The 13418-nt window shown below is 39.5% G+C and overlaps 1 protein-coding gene across 1 annotated transcript in view; it reads right to left on the reverse strand.

Moving 5' to 3' along the window:
* Window positions 1–13418, reverse strand: part of CIR1 (corepressor interacting with RBPJ, CIR1) — a 44953-nt gene continuing 31535 nt past the window's right edge. Inside the window, exons 8-10 of the mRNA XM_062188050.1 lie at window positions 3437–3543; window positions 2491–2576; window positions 1–1031 (exon numbers count right to left, since the gene is read on the reverse strand). Of these exons, the coding sequence (XP_062044034.1) occupies window positions 326–1031; window positions 2491–2576; window positions 3437–3543 (899 nt within the window). The 3' untranslated portion in view covers window positions 1–325. The remainder of the gene's footprint in view (window positions 1032–2490; window positions 2577–3436; window positions 3544–13418) is intronic.

The following is a 13418-nucleotide window of genomic DNA, read 5'->3' on the forward strand; positions in this document are numbered from 1 at the left end:
TACTGTCATTCTTTTAATGATATTTCAGAACAAAGAAATGTCACAGAGTTCTATGGGGTTTTTATCTGGGACAGGGCTCAAAAAACAGTTACCAGTAGAAATTGTTTCTACAGCCCTCAGATTACTTATAAATATTTGCAAAATTCATTCTTACAGTGCACATACAGTTTTATACTTGAAATGACAAGTTACAGAAATGGAAAATTAAAAGTTTTTTTTTTTTTTCCATTAGAAACACATAGCACACAAGTTAGCCCTTGCTAAAGGTACTCAGTGAGAAAATGGAGACGGTTTTATTTCCAGGTGATTGCCACACACATTCTCTTTATTCTCTACTCCTGCTTCGCCGCTGTGTCACTTTTGTCCGTTTATCTCCCGAGTGCTCTCTCTCTCTGTTTTCTCTGTGTTTATGTGTGCCGTGGCTTCTGGCATCATTTCTTCCACTCCGCTCTTCCCTGGGACTCCACTGGGACTGTTTTCCTGTCTCCTTCTGCTTGTAACCACCAGGACTTCGGCTTCGGCTCCTCCTCCTCTCGTCTCTGCTGTGGGCTCTGCTGCTCCCCTCGTGTCTTTCAGAGCTTCTCTTTTCTGGGCCATGGTTATGGCTTCTGGCCTTTCTGTCATAGTCAGAATGGCTCCGTTTGCTGCTCTCCCCAGAATGCTCCTGTTTTAAAAACCCAAGCTTTTCCTTGGCTTTTTCCTTGCTGTGACTACTAGAAAGTTCTTCATAAAGTTTCCTCTTCTTAGACTTGTCCTTCTCTTCAGAATCATTGCTATTCCCGGAACACCTGTTTTTCTTTCTTTTCTTCTTTTCTCTTTTCTTCCCTTTGCTGTCACTCTCACTCTCACTGCTGCTTTCTGAAGTCTCAGTAGAGGAGGAGGAAGACGAGGAGGAGGAGGAGGAAGACGAGGAGGAGGAGGAAGAAGAGGACTTGTTTTTATGTTTTTTGTGTTTAGTTCTCTTGTGAAGCTTTTTCTTTTTTCTGTCTTTTGTCTTTTTCTTTTTTTTCTTCTCCAGCCGATCCAATTTCCTGTAATAGAGAAGAAAGAGGTGCAGACTGTGAAAACTGTCTTTTCCTCAACAATGACAGAACTGTCCGTAGACAATTTCTAGTTTCTCAGGAACTACTAAAAATGGTATCCATATATAAACATGCTGTTTACTGTATTAAGTGACAAATCATTTTCGTTTTAGTCCAGACTTGTATACATGAAGTTTAAACTAAAAAATTAAATGCATTAAGCCAAGTCTCTGAGTATACTTCATCAGTAGTAATGACTAGTTTAAAAAGCCATTGTGGGGTAGGTGTTTGGTGAGTGCCTCAGTATAAGTCCTGGCTCTGCTTCTGATTGTAGCTTTCTGCTGAATGTGTACAGTGGGAGGCAGCGGGTGAGGGGCTAAGAACTTGGCTCCTTGCCACACATGTGGGAAGCCTGAATAAAGTTCTAGGCTTTTGGCATCAGCCTGGCCTAGCCCTGGTGTTTGTGGGCATTTATGGAGTGAACCAATGGATGGAAGATCTATCTCTGTTGTCTCTCTCTGCCTTTCAAAGAAAAAATTAAAATAAAGAAACAAAATTTAAAAATCACATTGTTAGTAAGCTAGAATTTGAAACGATAGCACTGTAAATAAATGGCCATGTTAGTCTAAAGAAAACCTATGAAAGATCTGTATACATTTAGTTGCACCTATTGCAATCTGAAAATATACAGCTATAATCAGATGAAAAATTAACTTTATATATAACTAAAGTGTGGAAACTAATCAACATTGATTACCAAAATTAAGAGTACATGCTCCAGAAATTCTGAATAAGAATGTATTTTAAAATTTTGATACTTTGTTATATAAATTACTCACATACTAATTTTCAACAATTATTTAATTCTAAAAATAATTAGGACAACTATATTAAGGCATTCTGAATGCCTAGAGAGCACATCGCAGTCTCCGGCACTGTGAAATCACGGCGTCTTCACTGGCTCTCTCCAAGCACTCTCAGAACTGCACACTGAAGACATCATGAGCTCCCTCTATGGGACACAGCGGACATGTCTTCGATTCTCACTCCAGAGGCCAACTGTTTAACAACATCTGTAGTGACCTCGATTTAAGCAATCTTCCAGTATTTCTCATAAAATTGAAAAAAGTTAGAAACTACATGGCCCAAACATACGGGAGCATATGAGGAGCAAATACTTGTTTTCTGAAAACTGTGTCCAAAAAATATACTAATGTACAAATAAGTCTATTTCCAAATACCATGTTCTAAAAAGTGCAACAGTTTTGTGGTATAATCTGAACATATAACCTGACGCTCCTTTTCCTATCACTGAAAAGGAAGATTTGTAATACTACTGCTGAATAATAAACCAATAATTGTAATGAATGGCTTGAGGAACTTTATGAGCTCTTATGATTAGGGTTATATGATGCTACGATGAAACATAAAGAAAAAATAAATCCATTGAATATAAATTCCTAATTACCGGAGAAGTTTCTGTTTTTGTTTGGTTGTTAGAGACTTTAAAAATTCAACTTCTGGGTCTTCCTCACCCTCACTTGCAACGTACTCCTGGTTCAAGAAAGATATCATTAAGTTGTTAGATTTTTAAAACAAGTTACTTATCACATGAGAAAGAAACATTTATAAGTAAGTTTTGTATTAGGAACATATTCACTGTATATAGATGAACATGACATTTTTAACTGGGAAGTGAGAGGGAATTTAAACATTTTTCTGTGGTCCGCCTGCACTAGAAGGTTAACATGACTGCTGTCAGCACTGGCAAATTTTATCAGAAAGAGGACAATAGAGAAACACAGTGAAAGCCTTATTTATAGCATGGCTTCCAATCGCTATCTCTTGAAATGAGACACTTGTTTGTTCAAATATTTCACTGCTGATTTAATGCAATATAAAATCTAAGATCATGAGTCTGATATAGGAAGCTCAAACAATCCACAAGTTTAACTTCATAATTTCAACAGTACAATATCAAATATATGATAATACTTATATAGCCTTTCCAATGTACCATTTTCTGGATTATGACAGTTGAATTAAGAAGTTTAAAGTCATTTCTATAATTTTTGGGGGGTTTATTTTCATATCCTTCTTTCCACTGGTTCTATTTAATGTCAGGCATAAGTTAGCAGGAAGGAGAAAACAACTATCTGATCACCAGTTCAGTTAGGTATTTTATTCACATAAATCCAAGAGGAGCAGTTTCATTTATTAAAATATAGGTTTATAAACAATTTCTCATTTAGGTTAAAATAATAAAGAGGCAAAATCAAAACACATTTTAGGCATTTTCTTTGCTCTATATTTCCTATGGATATATGCATATTGGAAAACATTAAGTAGCAATTCTCAAGCAATCACATTTAGATTTATAGACATTTTCAGCTTACTGATAAAAAGATCATTACCTGTGATGGATCATTTGCGGTCAAGTTTCTCCCCAGTACATTTCGTTTCAGTGCAAACCCACTGTTTCTCATCTCCGCTATTAGCTCCGAGGGGTGCATCGATGGCCCTGTTCACAAAAATCACAGTTTGAATGTATCGTTTATATCTCTCTACCTTTGGCGGACTCCACAGTAGGAATGCAGTTGAAGCTTTGTTAAGTAAAATCACAGCTAAATCAACTCAATAATCTTCTGCTGAGCAAATAATCAGATATGATTTTCTAAAACAGCAGTCTGGAGATTCGGAATAGAAAATAATTGCATTTTTCTTTACGTGCAAGGGGATTCTCTTCTTATGTAACTTTGTCATATTGAAAAAGGTACATTTAGATGTTATCTGGTTGATGGTTTTTAGTATTGAAACAAAACGATAAAAAACTACAATTAAACTTTTAATGGTTATTCTCTCAATATGAGTTTATTTAAAAGAGATTACTTTTAAAGGTACATGAGCAACTTTATTATCCTAGATGCCAATGCAAAATTCCTCACCCTTCTTTATCAAGTATCAATACCGAATACATTGCCATATAGTAGCTCTTATCAAACACTCCACCACTACCACCATAGGTAACCTCAGGGCACTGTAGCTAATCTTATGGACACACCCAGACTTTGGCATTTCGAGCTATGAGTACAAGGTGGTGACATGCAGTTTTAGACTGATGATAAATGTCTGTTTTTACTCTTCACAAGCTGCTGTTTCTACTTTTATAAAATCCCAAACCGAAAAGCAAGCTTCATTTGTTCTCTTAATATGGACTAACAATACATAAATTTTAAGAAAACCTATTTTTAAGCCCTGTCCCCTTGTCTCAAACATTGGGTAGAAGAGATTCTTGCTTCATTTGTATATTTTCATTTCACTTTGTTTTCCTGCAGGAGGCAAACTAATGACAACATCTCATGGCAGCACTTAAAGTTTTTGGCCTAAGTCATCACCCTGGCTTAAATGAACTACTCTGAGCGCAGGATCTGTACTATAAGAAAGAATAAGACAGTTACTGGAGGCAGATTCATAAGGAAGGGGAAAAGATAAAGAAGCATTCAGAAATGGAATACAGTTTATTGATGGAATCCTTTGTCTATTTTTCTTTTCACTGCTTTACTAATCTTTTACCACTTGTTTGCATGTTCATCTACATATTACCATGCAAAGCAAAAGGTAAGTATATCTGTCTAGCAGTTGTGGCAGAAAAATTTGAAGGTGGGGTGGTCAGCACTATGACACAGTGGCCCAGCAGGTGTACAGCACCGACTGATATCCCATAAGGGAGCTGGTTCGAGTCCTGGCTGCTCCATTTCCTATCCAGCTCCCTGCTTATGTGCCTAGGGAAGCAGTGGAAGACTGCTCAAGTCCCAGGGCTCCTGCAACCCTGTGGGAGACCAAGAAGAAGCTCCTGGCTTCTGCCTGGTCCAGCCCCAGTTGTTGTGGCCATTTGGGGAGTAAACCAGCAGATAAAAAATCTTTTTTTCTCTCTCTCTCTGTCTCCTTCTCTTTCTCTGTAACTCTGCCGTTCAAATAAATAAATAAATAATTCTTTGAGAAAATTCAGTGGGAGAAGTTCAGGCACAGGTTAAACCTTATTGGACTCTCTGAGTTTTACCATTCTATTCATATTACCAAGAACAAGCGAATATCTGCTCTAGATATTTGACTGATATGGAAATGATTAATAGTTTTAAGTGAATAACAGAATGTTCACTTTAATGACTTCTCAAATTTCACATGCAGGACCATAATTTTATAAAGTAGAATATGTCTCTTCTGAATTGTGAAAGCTACATTTCCTGTCAACAACTTAATTAGGTATCAGACGAACCTGAAAAGCAAACATGCTAAGAATTAAAATGAAGACCACTCTAGAAAAGGGTCAAAGAGCGTGGCTATTATGATGTGAGGTTATCAGTTTTTATCACAAGATGAGTCGTTTTCTAAGAGTTTTAGGAAACATGCTTTTTCTCCAGTACTTCCAGATGGTCCACTGTGACCAGGAAACAAACACTGTTCTTCCAGCAATGCTATTTTCTCTAAAACCATAAATGAACTTAGCCATACTGACTTCCACACTGACTGTAAATATCGTGTTTAGTGAAGCACATGAAAAAGAGTGCTCAAAAAACAGTGACAACATTTTTACCAGTAGGATACAACTTTTATGACTATTTTATGATACAGTCTTCATAATTTAAAAAATTCTCTGGATGGTAACACTTTCTAAAATCCAATCTTACATGTTTTTGTACTTAAGCCTTTTTCATCATAAGTTCTAGTTTGAAGTTTGGGGTTTAAATGATATGACAAGCTTTTTGTTTGGTTTTGTTTTTTAAAAATTTTATTTATTTATTTATTTGAAAGGTAAAGAGAGAGAGGAAGACAGAGAGAGATCTTCCATTGGTTTTTCCCAGGCCATTAGCAAGGAGCTGGATTGGAAGTGGAGCAGCCAGGACTCAAACCAGTGCCCATATGAGATGCCAGCGTCGAAGGTTGCAGCTTTACCCACTAAGACAAAACACCAGCCCTAACATGGGGTTTAATTAAGCTACACCTATCAAGATATCATCATACTTTCCTATCATCATAGTGACAGTGGCTATTAAAATTACACAGAAATGACTTTGGCTCTCTCAGAACTCAAAATTAGTAGATATAATTGATTATACAGATATAAACATAGACTGCACAAGTATGTTCAAATGCAACTGTTTTTATGTATAGTATCTTTTTAAGTTTAATTACAATGGAGTGGGATCTCAGGAATATTTGGCTTATTCTTAAATTTACTGTGGCAGAGAGTCTAGTGATTTCAGAAAAAGGGCACTGTTCTGAAATGTCAGTTTGTGAGGCTCCTTTCTAGAGCATCACAACTAACAGGAAAACCAACTCAAGATCAGGTGCACTGAAGAAACTGCCGTCAACGTCAACATTCATTTATTTTGCAAACTTTCTTTGCTGTATGACATGGGTAAATTTTTTATCGACTGTGACCAAAGTATCTGCTTCTATTTTCTCCTAGAATTAGACCATAAAATCAGTGTCTCGGGACAAAGTTCCCAGGTGAATTTGTTGTATAAAATGTTGTTTGTAAAGGGCTTACTGATTCATAAAAGGCATTCATTTTTACAGAACAATACACTAAGTCAAAAGTTCTGGCTATAAACAAAGAAAGGCCACATAACTGACACCACAACAGGAGCATGCCTCAAAGGCACAGGAGGGAAACGCTGCTGAAGACAAACAGACCCTGAGCTGCACTGTTAGTGCTGGGTCCTTCTGCTCTTCCCGAGGTGAGGTGTCTCTCTCATTCAGTTTCCAAAGGACGCATTATCATCTAAAGTTTGTATATTAAGTGAGAGGAGGGGAGGCAGTGAGTTGTAGTTTGGGTAAAGCTGCATCAGGAATCTCACCGCCTTTCCTCCAAACTTAATGCATGAATTTAATTGACAGGGTGCTGCTATTTGCCAAAACAAAACATAATGTGTATGTTTTATTTTAACTTTATACTATAGAGAATTTCAAAGCTACATTACACAGCTTCTACAATTAATAATATTTTGCTATTTTTGTTTGATCTACTACCTCCAATTTTCTTTCCTTCTTGGTAGCGTATTTTAAATAAAAGATACCACTTTGGTATGAATCATTAAAAGATAAGGACTTTCTTGAAACTGCAAAACCTTTATTATACCTACCAACATTAAGAATTTAAAAAATACCATCTAATGTGCAATCAATGGTCAAATTTTTCCAGTTGTCTCAAAAGTATCTTTGTACAGCTGGTTTGTTCAGATTAGTATCTAAACAAGGTCCACACACCACTGCAATTGGTCTATAGATCTCCCTCTCTAATTCAGAAATATTTTATTTTTGAGATAACATTTTTAATTTACATTATTGTCAAAAACTTATTGGTTCCACCAAATAGAGCTCAAGAAATAAAAAGTAAAAAGACCATAGTCCAGTACAGATCTCTTCAGTCTCTCTCTGTGTTTTTTTAAAAGATTTATTTATTTGAAAGGCAGAGTTACAGAGACAGAGACAGATCTTCCATCCACTGGTTCACAGTGGATGGGCTAGGCTGAAGCCAGGAGACAGGAGCTTCATCTGGGTCTCCCACATGGGTGGCAGGGGCCCAAGCACTTGGCCACCTTCTAGTGGTTTTCCCAGGCCATTAGCAGACAGCCAGATTGGAAGTGGAGCAGCCAGGACTCAAACCAGTGCCCATATGGATGCGGCGCTGCAGGTGGCTGCTTAACCCAGCACACCACAGTGCTGGCCCCTTCAGTCTCTTTTAAGCTAAAATTACACACATTTCCCTTAATACTGCTATACATTTATTGAAAAACTAAGAAATTTGTCCTGTAGATTTTCCATTCTGAATAGTTATGCCATACAGCATGTTCTAGTTCTTATATTTTCTGTTAAATTGGTACTTAGATCTAGAGACATTAAATTATTTTTGTATTTTATATCACATATTTTTGGGGAATATATGGAAACCATCTAAACTTTGCATTCATGAACATGATGACCAAAATCATGTTTCTGGTTAAGGAAAACATCTCTAGCTAAGGAAAAAGATAAAGACTTGTACCTGATAGGTTCATGTAACCTCTTTTTTTTTTTTTTTTTTTTTTGACAGGCAGAGTGAACAGTGAGAGAGAGAGAGACAGAGAGAAAGGTCTTCCTTTTGCCATTGGTTCACTCTCCAATGGCCACCACGGCCAGTGTGCTGTGGCCAGCGCATCACGCTGATCCTAAGCCAGGAGCCAGGTTCCTCTCCTGGTCTCCCATGCAGGTGCAGGGCCCAAGGACCTGGGCCATCCTCCACTGCACTCCTGGGCCACAGCAGAGAGCTGCTGGAAGAGGAGCAACCGGGACAGAATCCAGCGCCCTGACCGGGACTAGAACCTGGTGTGCTGGCGCCGCAGGCAGAGGATTAGCCTAGTGAGCCGCAGCACCGGCCCACATAACCTCTTTCACCACATATTTATTGTAGTAACAACAGTAGTATCATCTTCAAAGTGTATATTTTAAAATAGACCTCTAAACATTACCACAAATAAAATTATTATTTCCATGAAAGTACAACTTCCTTTTTTTTCTAAAAGATTTATCTATTTATTTGAAAGGCAGAGAGAGAGAGAGAGAGAGAGAGAGAGAGCGAGCTTCCATCTACTGGTTTAACTCCCAGACAGAGAGGGAGGCGGGTGAGACAGAGAGATCTCCCATTTGTTGGTTTACTCCCTAAATGGCTGCAACAGCCAGGGCTGGGCCAGGCTGAAGCCAGAAGCTTCATCTGGGTTTCCCACGTGGGTGCAGGGGCCCAAGCACTTGGGCCATTTTCCGACGCTTTTCCCAGACGCATTAGTAGGGATCTGGATCAGAAGTGGACTCAAACCAGTGCCCATATGGGATGCCGGGTGCTGCAGGCAGCGCTTAACCCATTACCACACAATGCTGGCCCTGAAAGTACAACCTTCTGTCCTTTTTTTCTTTCCTGAAATTAAACTGTCTCTAGCAAATGAGCCACTCTGTCACAAAATGTGAAAACGACACCTAGAAACACTAGTTATAGTATGTGATCAAGACAGAAATCTGTGTCTAGTGGGAATTGTCAAGAATTATCTGACACTTATATCTGAATCCTAATATTACCATAACCTTTCTGTTTTTAAGAACGCTTATGGGACGTCAGCTTTGAAAAAAACTAAAATAAGGGGCATGGTAGGAACATGCAACATAAGTCCCTGGAAAAAAGTGAGCAAAGCTATTAATAAAGTGTGTGGGTGATTTTTATTTATATAGATGAGAATGTTTTATGTATGATTTTCTAAAGGTTATGCAAGAACCAATTGTACTGAATTGTAATAAAACTGTTCCACCCTGGGAATTTTCCTGATACACTGCCAGTTCATCTAAGTGGAGGCTGGAAATAATGGGGTTTCTTACTGCCCTCAACCCCGGTTCACAATGAGGACAGCAAACTGATCTCTATTAAAACACACAGCTAGGGCTGGCACTGTGGTGTAGCAGGTAAAGCTGCCGCCTGCAGTACCAGTATCCCACATGGGCACTGGTTTGAGTCCCGGCTGCTCCACTTCTGATCCAGCTCGCTGCTGTAGCCTGAGAAAGCAGTAAAAGATGGGCTCCTGCACCCATGTGGCAGACCTGGAAGAAGCTCCTGGCTCCTGGCTTCAGATCGACACAAGTCCAGCTGTTGTGGCAAGTTGGGGAGCACACGAGTGGATGGAAGAACTCTCTTTCTGCCTCTCTTCTCTCTGTGTAACTCTCACTTTCAAATAAAAATAAGTAAATCTTAAAAGAAACACACACACACAGAGCTTACAGTTTCAGGTGTGGAAAGCCAAGATACTGTGGCAAGAAATGTTCTACATGAAGGATCTCTCTGAGTGAGACCCCAATGGAAAGAAGTGGCCATCAAAGGATGTACTTTTTTTTTTTTTTTTTTTTTTGGACAGGCAGAGTGGACAGTGAGAGAGAGAGACAGAGAGAAAGGTCTTCCTTTTTGCCGTTGGTTCACCCTCCAATGGCCGCTGCGGTAGGCGCGCTGCGGCCGGCGCACCGCGCTGTTCTGATGGCAGGAGCCAGGTGCTTCTCCTGGTCTCCCTTGCGGGTGCAGGGCCCAAGCACTTGGGCCATCCTCCACTGCACTCCCTGGCCACAGCAGAGAGCTGGCCTGGAAGAGGGGCAACCGGGACAGAATCCGGTGCCCCGACCGGGACTAGAACCCGATGTGCCGGCGCCGCAAGGCGGAGGATAAGCCTGTTAAGCCACGGCGCCGGCCCAGGATGTACTTTTCTTTAACTTCCACTTTGCTTATGGCATTGTCCAAATACTGATGGAGTTTGTGGACTCAAAAGGCTTCCATAGCCTAGGCAGCTCATGTCAAGAGCCATGGGTAGTCACTGATGTCATACATAAGAGTGTTAATTGTTGGGGCTGGCACTGCGGTGCAGCGGATTAAAGCCCTGGCCTGAAGTGCCGGCATCACATATGGGTGCCGGTTCTAGTCCCGGCTGCTCTTCTTCCGATCCAGCTCTCTGCTATGGCCTGGGAAAGCAGCAGAAGATAGCTCAAGGCCTTGGGCCTCTGTACCCATGTGGGAGACCCGGAAGAAGCTCCTGGTTCCTGGCTTCAAGTCAGCGTAGCTCTGGGCATTGCAGCCATCTGGGGAGTGAACCAGTGGATGGAAGACCTCTCTCTCTGTCTCTAGCTCTCTCTGTAACTCTTTCAAATACATAAAATAAATCTTAAAAAAAAAAAAAAAAGAGTGTTAATTATTAACAACAGGAGTCACTGTGTACCAACTCCCCATGCAGGACTTCTATCCTCAATGAGTTGTATTAAAGAGATTATTATGAGATTTAACTGTAAAACTAGTTCTCAAACAGTTTTTGTATGTTGTATGTGTGTGTGTGCAAACTGTTGAAATCTTTATAATAGAGTTGGTCTTCTGTGTTCAAAGTTAATTGAAAATTAATGGAGAGTGGGACTGGCAAGGGGAGAGGGAGGAGGAGGAGTGGGAGTGTCGGTGGGAGGGCAGGTATGGTGGGAAGAATAACTATATTCCTAAAGTTGTACTTACGAAATTTGTATTCCTTAAAAATAAATTTTTAAAAAAATCACACAGCTTATAGGAAAAATGGAACATTTCATTTTAGTCTGTGTGTCTAGAAAACACACAGGAAGACAAGGAAATAAGGAACTGTCCTTAAGGTATGCTAGTAAGAATTACTGCTCATTAGAAAACAATCTTGCCTTACACAATCAATAAAGAACCACTAGTATTTGATTATCTTTTTTTAAAAAAGAGTTATTTATTTATTTATTTATTTGAGAGGCAGAGTTACAGAGAGAGAGAAAGGTCTTCCATTCACTGGTTCACAGCACACATGGCCTTAATGGTGGGAGCTGGGCCAATCTAAAGCCAGCAGACAGAAGCTTCGGTGCAGGAGCCCAAGGACTTGGGCCATCTTTTGCTTTTCCAGGCCACAGCAGAGAGCTGGATTGAGAGTGGAGCAGCCAGGACTCGAACTGACACCCATATGGGATGCTGGCGCTATGTCACAGTGCCATCCTGATATGTCTTTATTACCTATATTTTTCAACTTAATTTACATGTAAACATTTTAGTGGAGATATATGGACCATACTAAAGATTACACATAATCCAGAGGGCTAAGAAAAATCATTTGTGTCATGATAAACATTAAGTATGAGAAGTTAGCATTCTGTTTTAAATAAATTATGGGAATGTGAATACTCTTGAAAAGTTAATGCAACCACAAACTTCAAAAACATGTTGATCAAAGAAGTCAGACAAAGAATGGTATGACTTTATTAATACTAAATTCAAGAACAAGCAAAACTAATATATGGGACCTGAAATTAGAAAAATGGCTGGCGTTGTAGGGGGCCGGTGTTGTGGTACAGAGGGTTGAAGCCCCAGCCTGCAGTGCTGGCATCCCATGTGGGTGCTAGTTTGAGTCCTGGCTGCTCCACTTCTGATCCAGCTCTCTGCAAATATGCCTGGGAAAGCAGCAGAGGGTAGCCCAAATCCTTGGGCCCCTGCACCCACATGGAAGACCTAGAAAAAGCTCTTGGCTCCTAGATTCAGATCAGCTCAGCTCCAGCCATTGTGGCCATTTGGGGAGTGGACCAGCAGATGGAAGATTCTCTCTCTCTCTCTGTAACTCTTTCAAATAAATTAAAAATAAATAAATAAATAAAAGTGGTTGTTAGAGGAGGGGGCAGACTGGTGAGGGACAAATGGCCATTTTCCACGGTGATGGCAATGCTCTGTATCTTGTCAGGGATGTTGGGTACCTGTGTGTATACAGCTGTCAAGCTCAAACTTGAGATCAGTGTACTTCACTTAAAAAAAGAGGTTACACAGGATATTTTACATCAGTTGAGGGATCGTCATACTATGGATTCTAACTATATATATATGTATATATATTCTACATATATATAGAACTATATTCTAACTATATATATAGTTCTATGTATATAACTATATATAGTTCTATTATTTATTTATTTATTTGAGAGGCAGAGTTACAGAGAGAGAGAAAGGTCTTCCATTCACTGGTTCACAGCACACATGGCCTTAATGGTGGGAGCTGGGCCAATCTGAAGCCAGCAGACAGAAGCTTCGGTGCAGGAGCCCAAGGACTTGGGCCATCTATATATAGTTCTATATAGTTTATATATATATATATATATGTATAGTATATATATATAACTGAACTGTGACAAAAGCCCTGCACAGAGGATCTGAACTTAAGAGTCTCTAGATTACTTATTTATTTGAAAGACAGAGTGATGGGGTAGGGTGGGAAAGGGAAGATCTTCCATCTTCTGGTTCACTCCACAAATACCTGCAATAGCTGGGGCTGAGCCAGGCCAACACCAAGTGCCTGGAAATGAAAGAGCTGGTACTTGAACCAGGCACTCCAACACTGGATATGAACATCTCATGTGGTGGCTTAATTCTCTGTGCCATAACATCTGTCCCAGAAAATGATTTTTAAAATCAGTATATGTTATTGAGGATTTAATATTTTATCCTACTAGGACTTGGAGAGAAGTGGTTTTGCCTTCAAGCTTATAATATTTGGAGGAAATTAGTTCACAGGAAAGACATAAATTGTAAATTTATATTTTAAGACATATTCAGAAGAGATGATAAACAGTAAACTTTACAAGTCAGCAAATCCTTCTGATGTTCTCAGGGATGCCACTTTTATTTACTAAGCACATACTTTTAAATAAGGCCATGAGAATAAAAAAATCAATTGAGACATAGTCTTTCATAAGAAATGTATGAAAGGAGAGAAACAGAAATTGAGTTTGGTTTTCAAACTCTCAAAGAACTTAAAAGGCTGGTGGGTGTTGTGGCACAGTGCATCAGGC

This window comes from Lepus europaeus, chromosome 1 (genome assembly GCF_033115175.1).
Source record: "Lepus europaeus isolate LE1 chromosome 1, mLepTim1.pri, whole genome shotgun sequence".
NCBI lineage: Eukaryota > Metazoa > Chordata > Mammalia > Lagomorpha > Leporidae > Lepus > Lepus europaeus.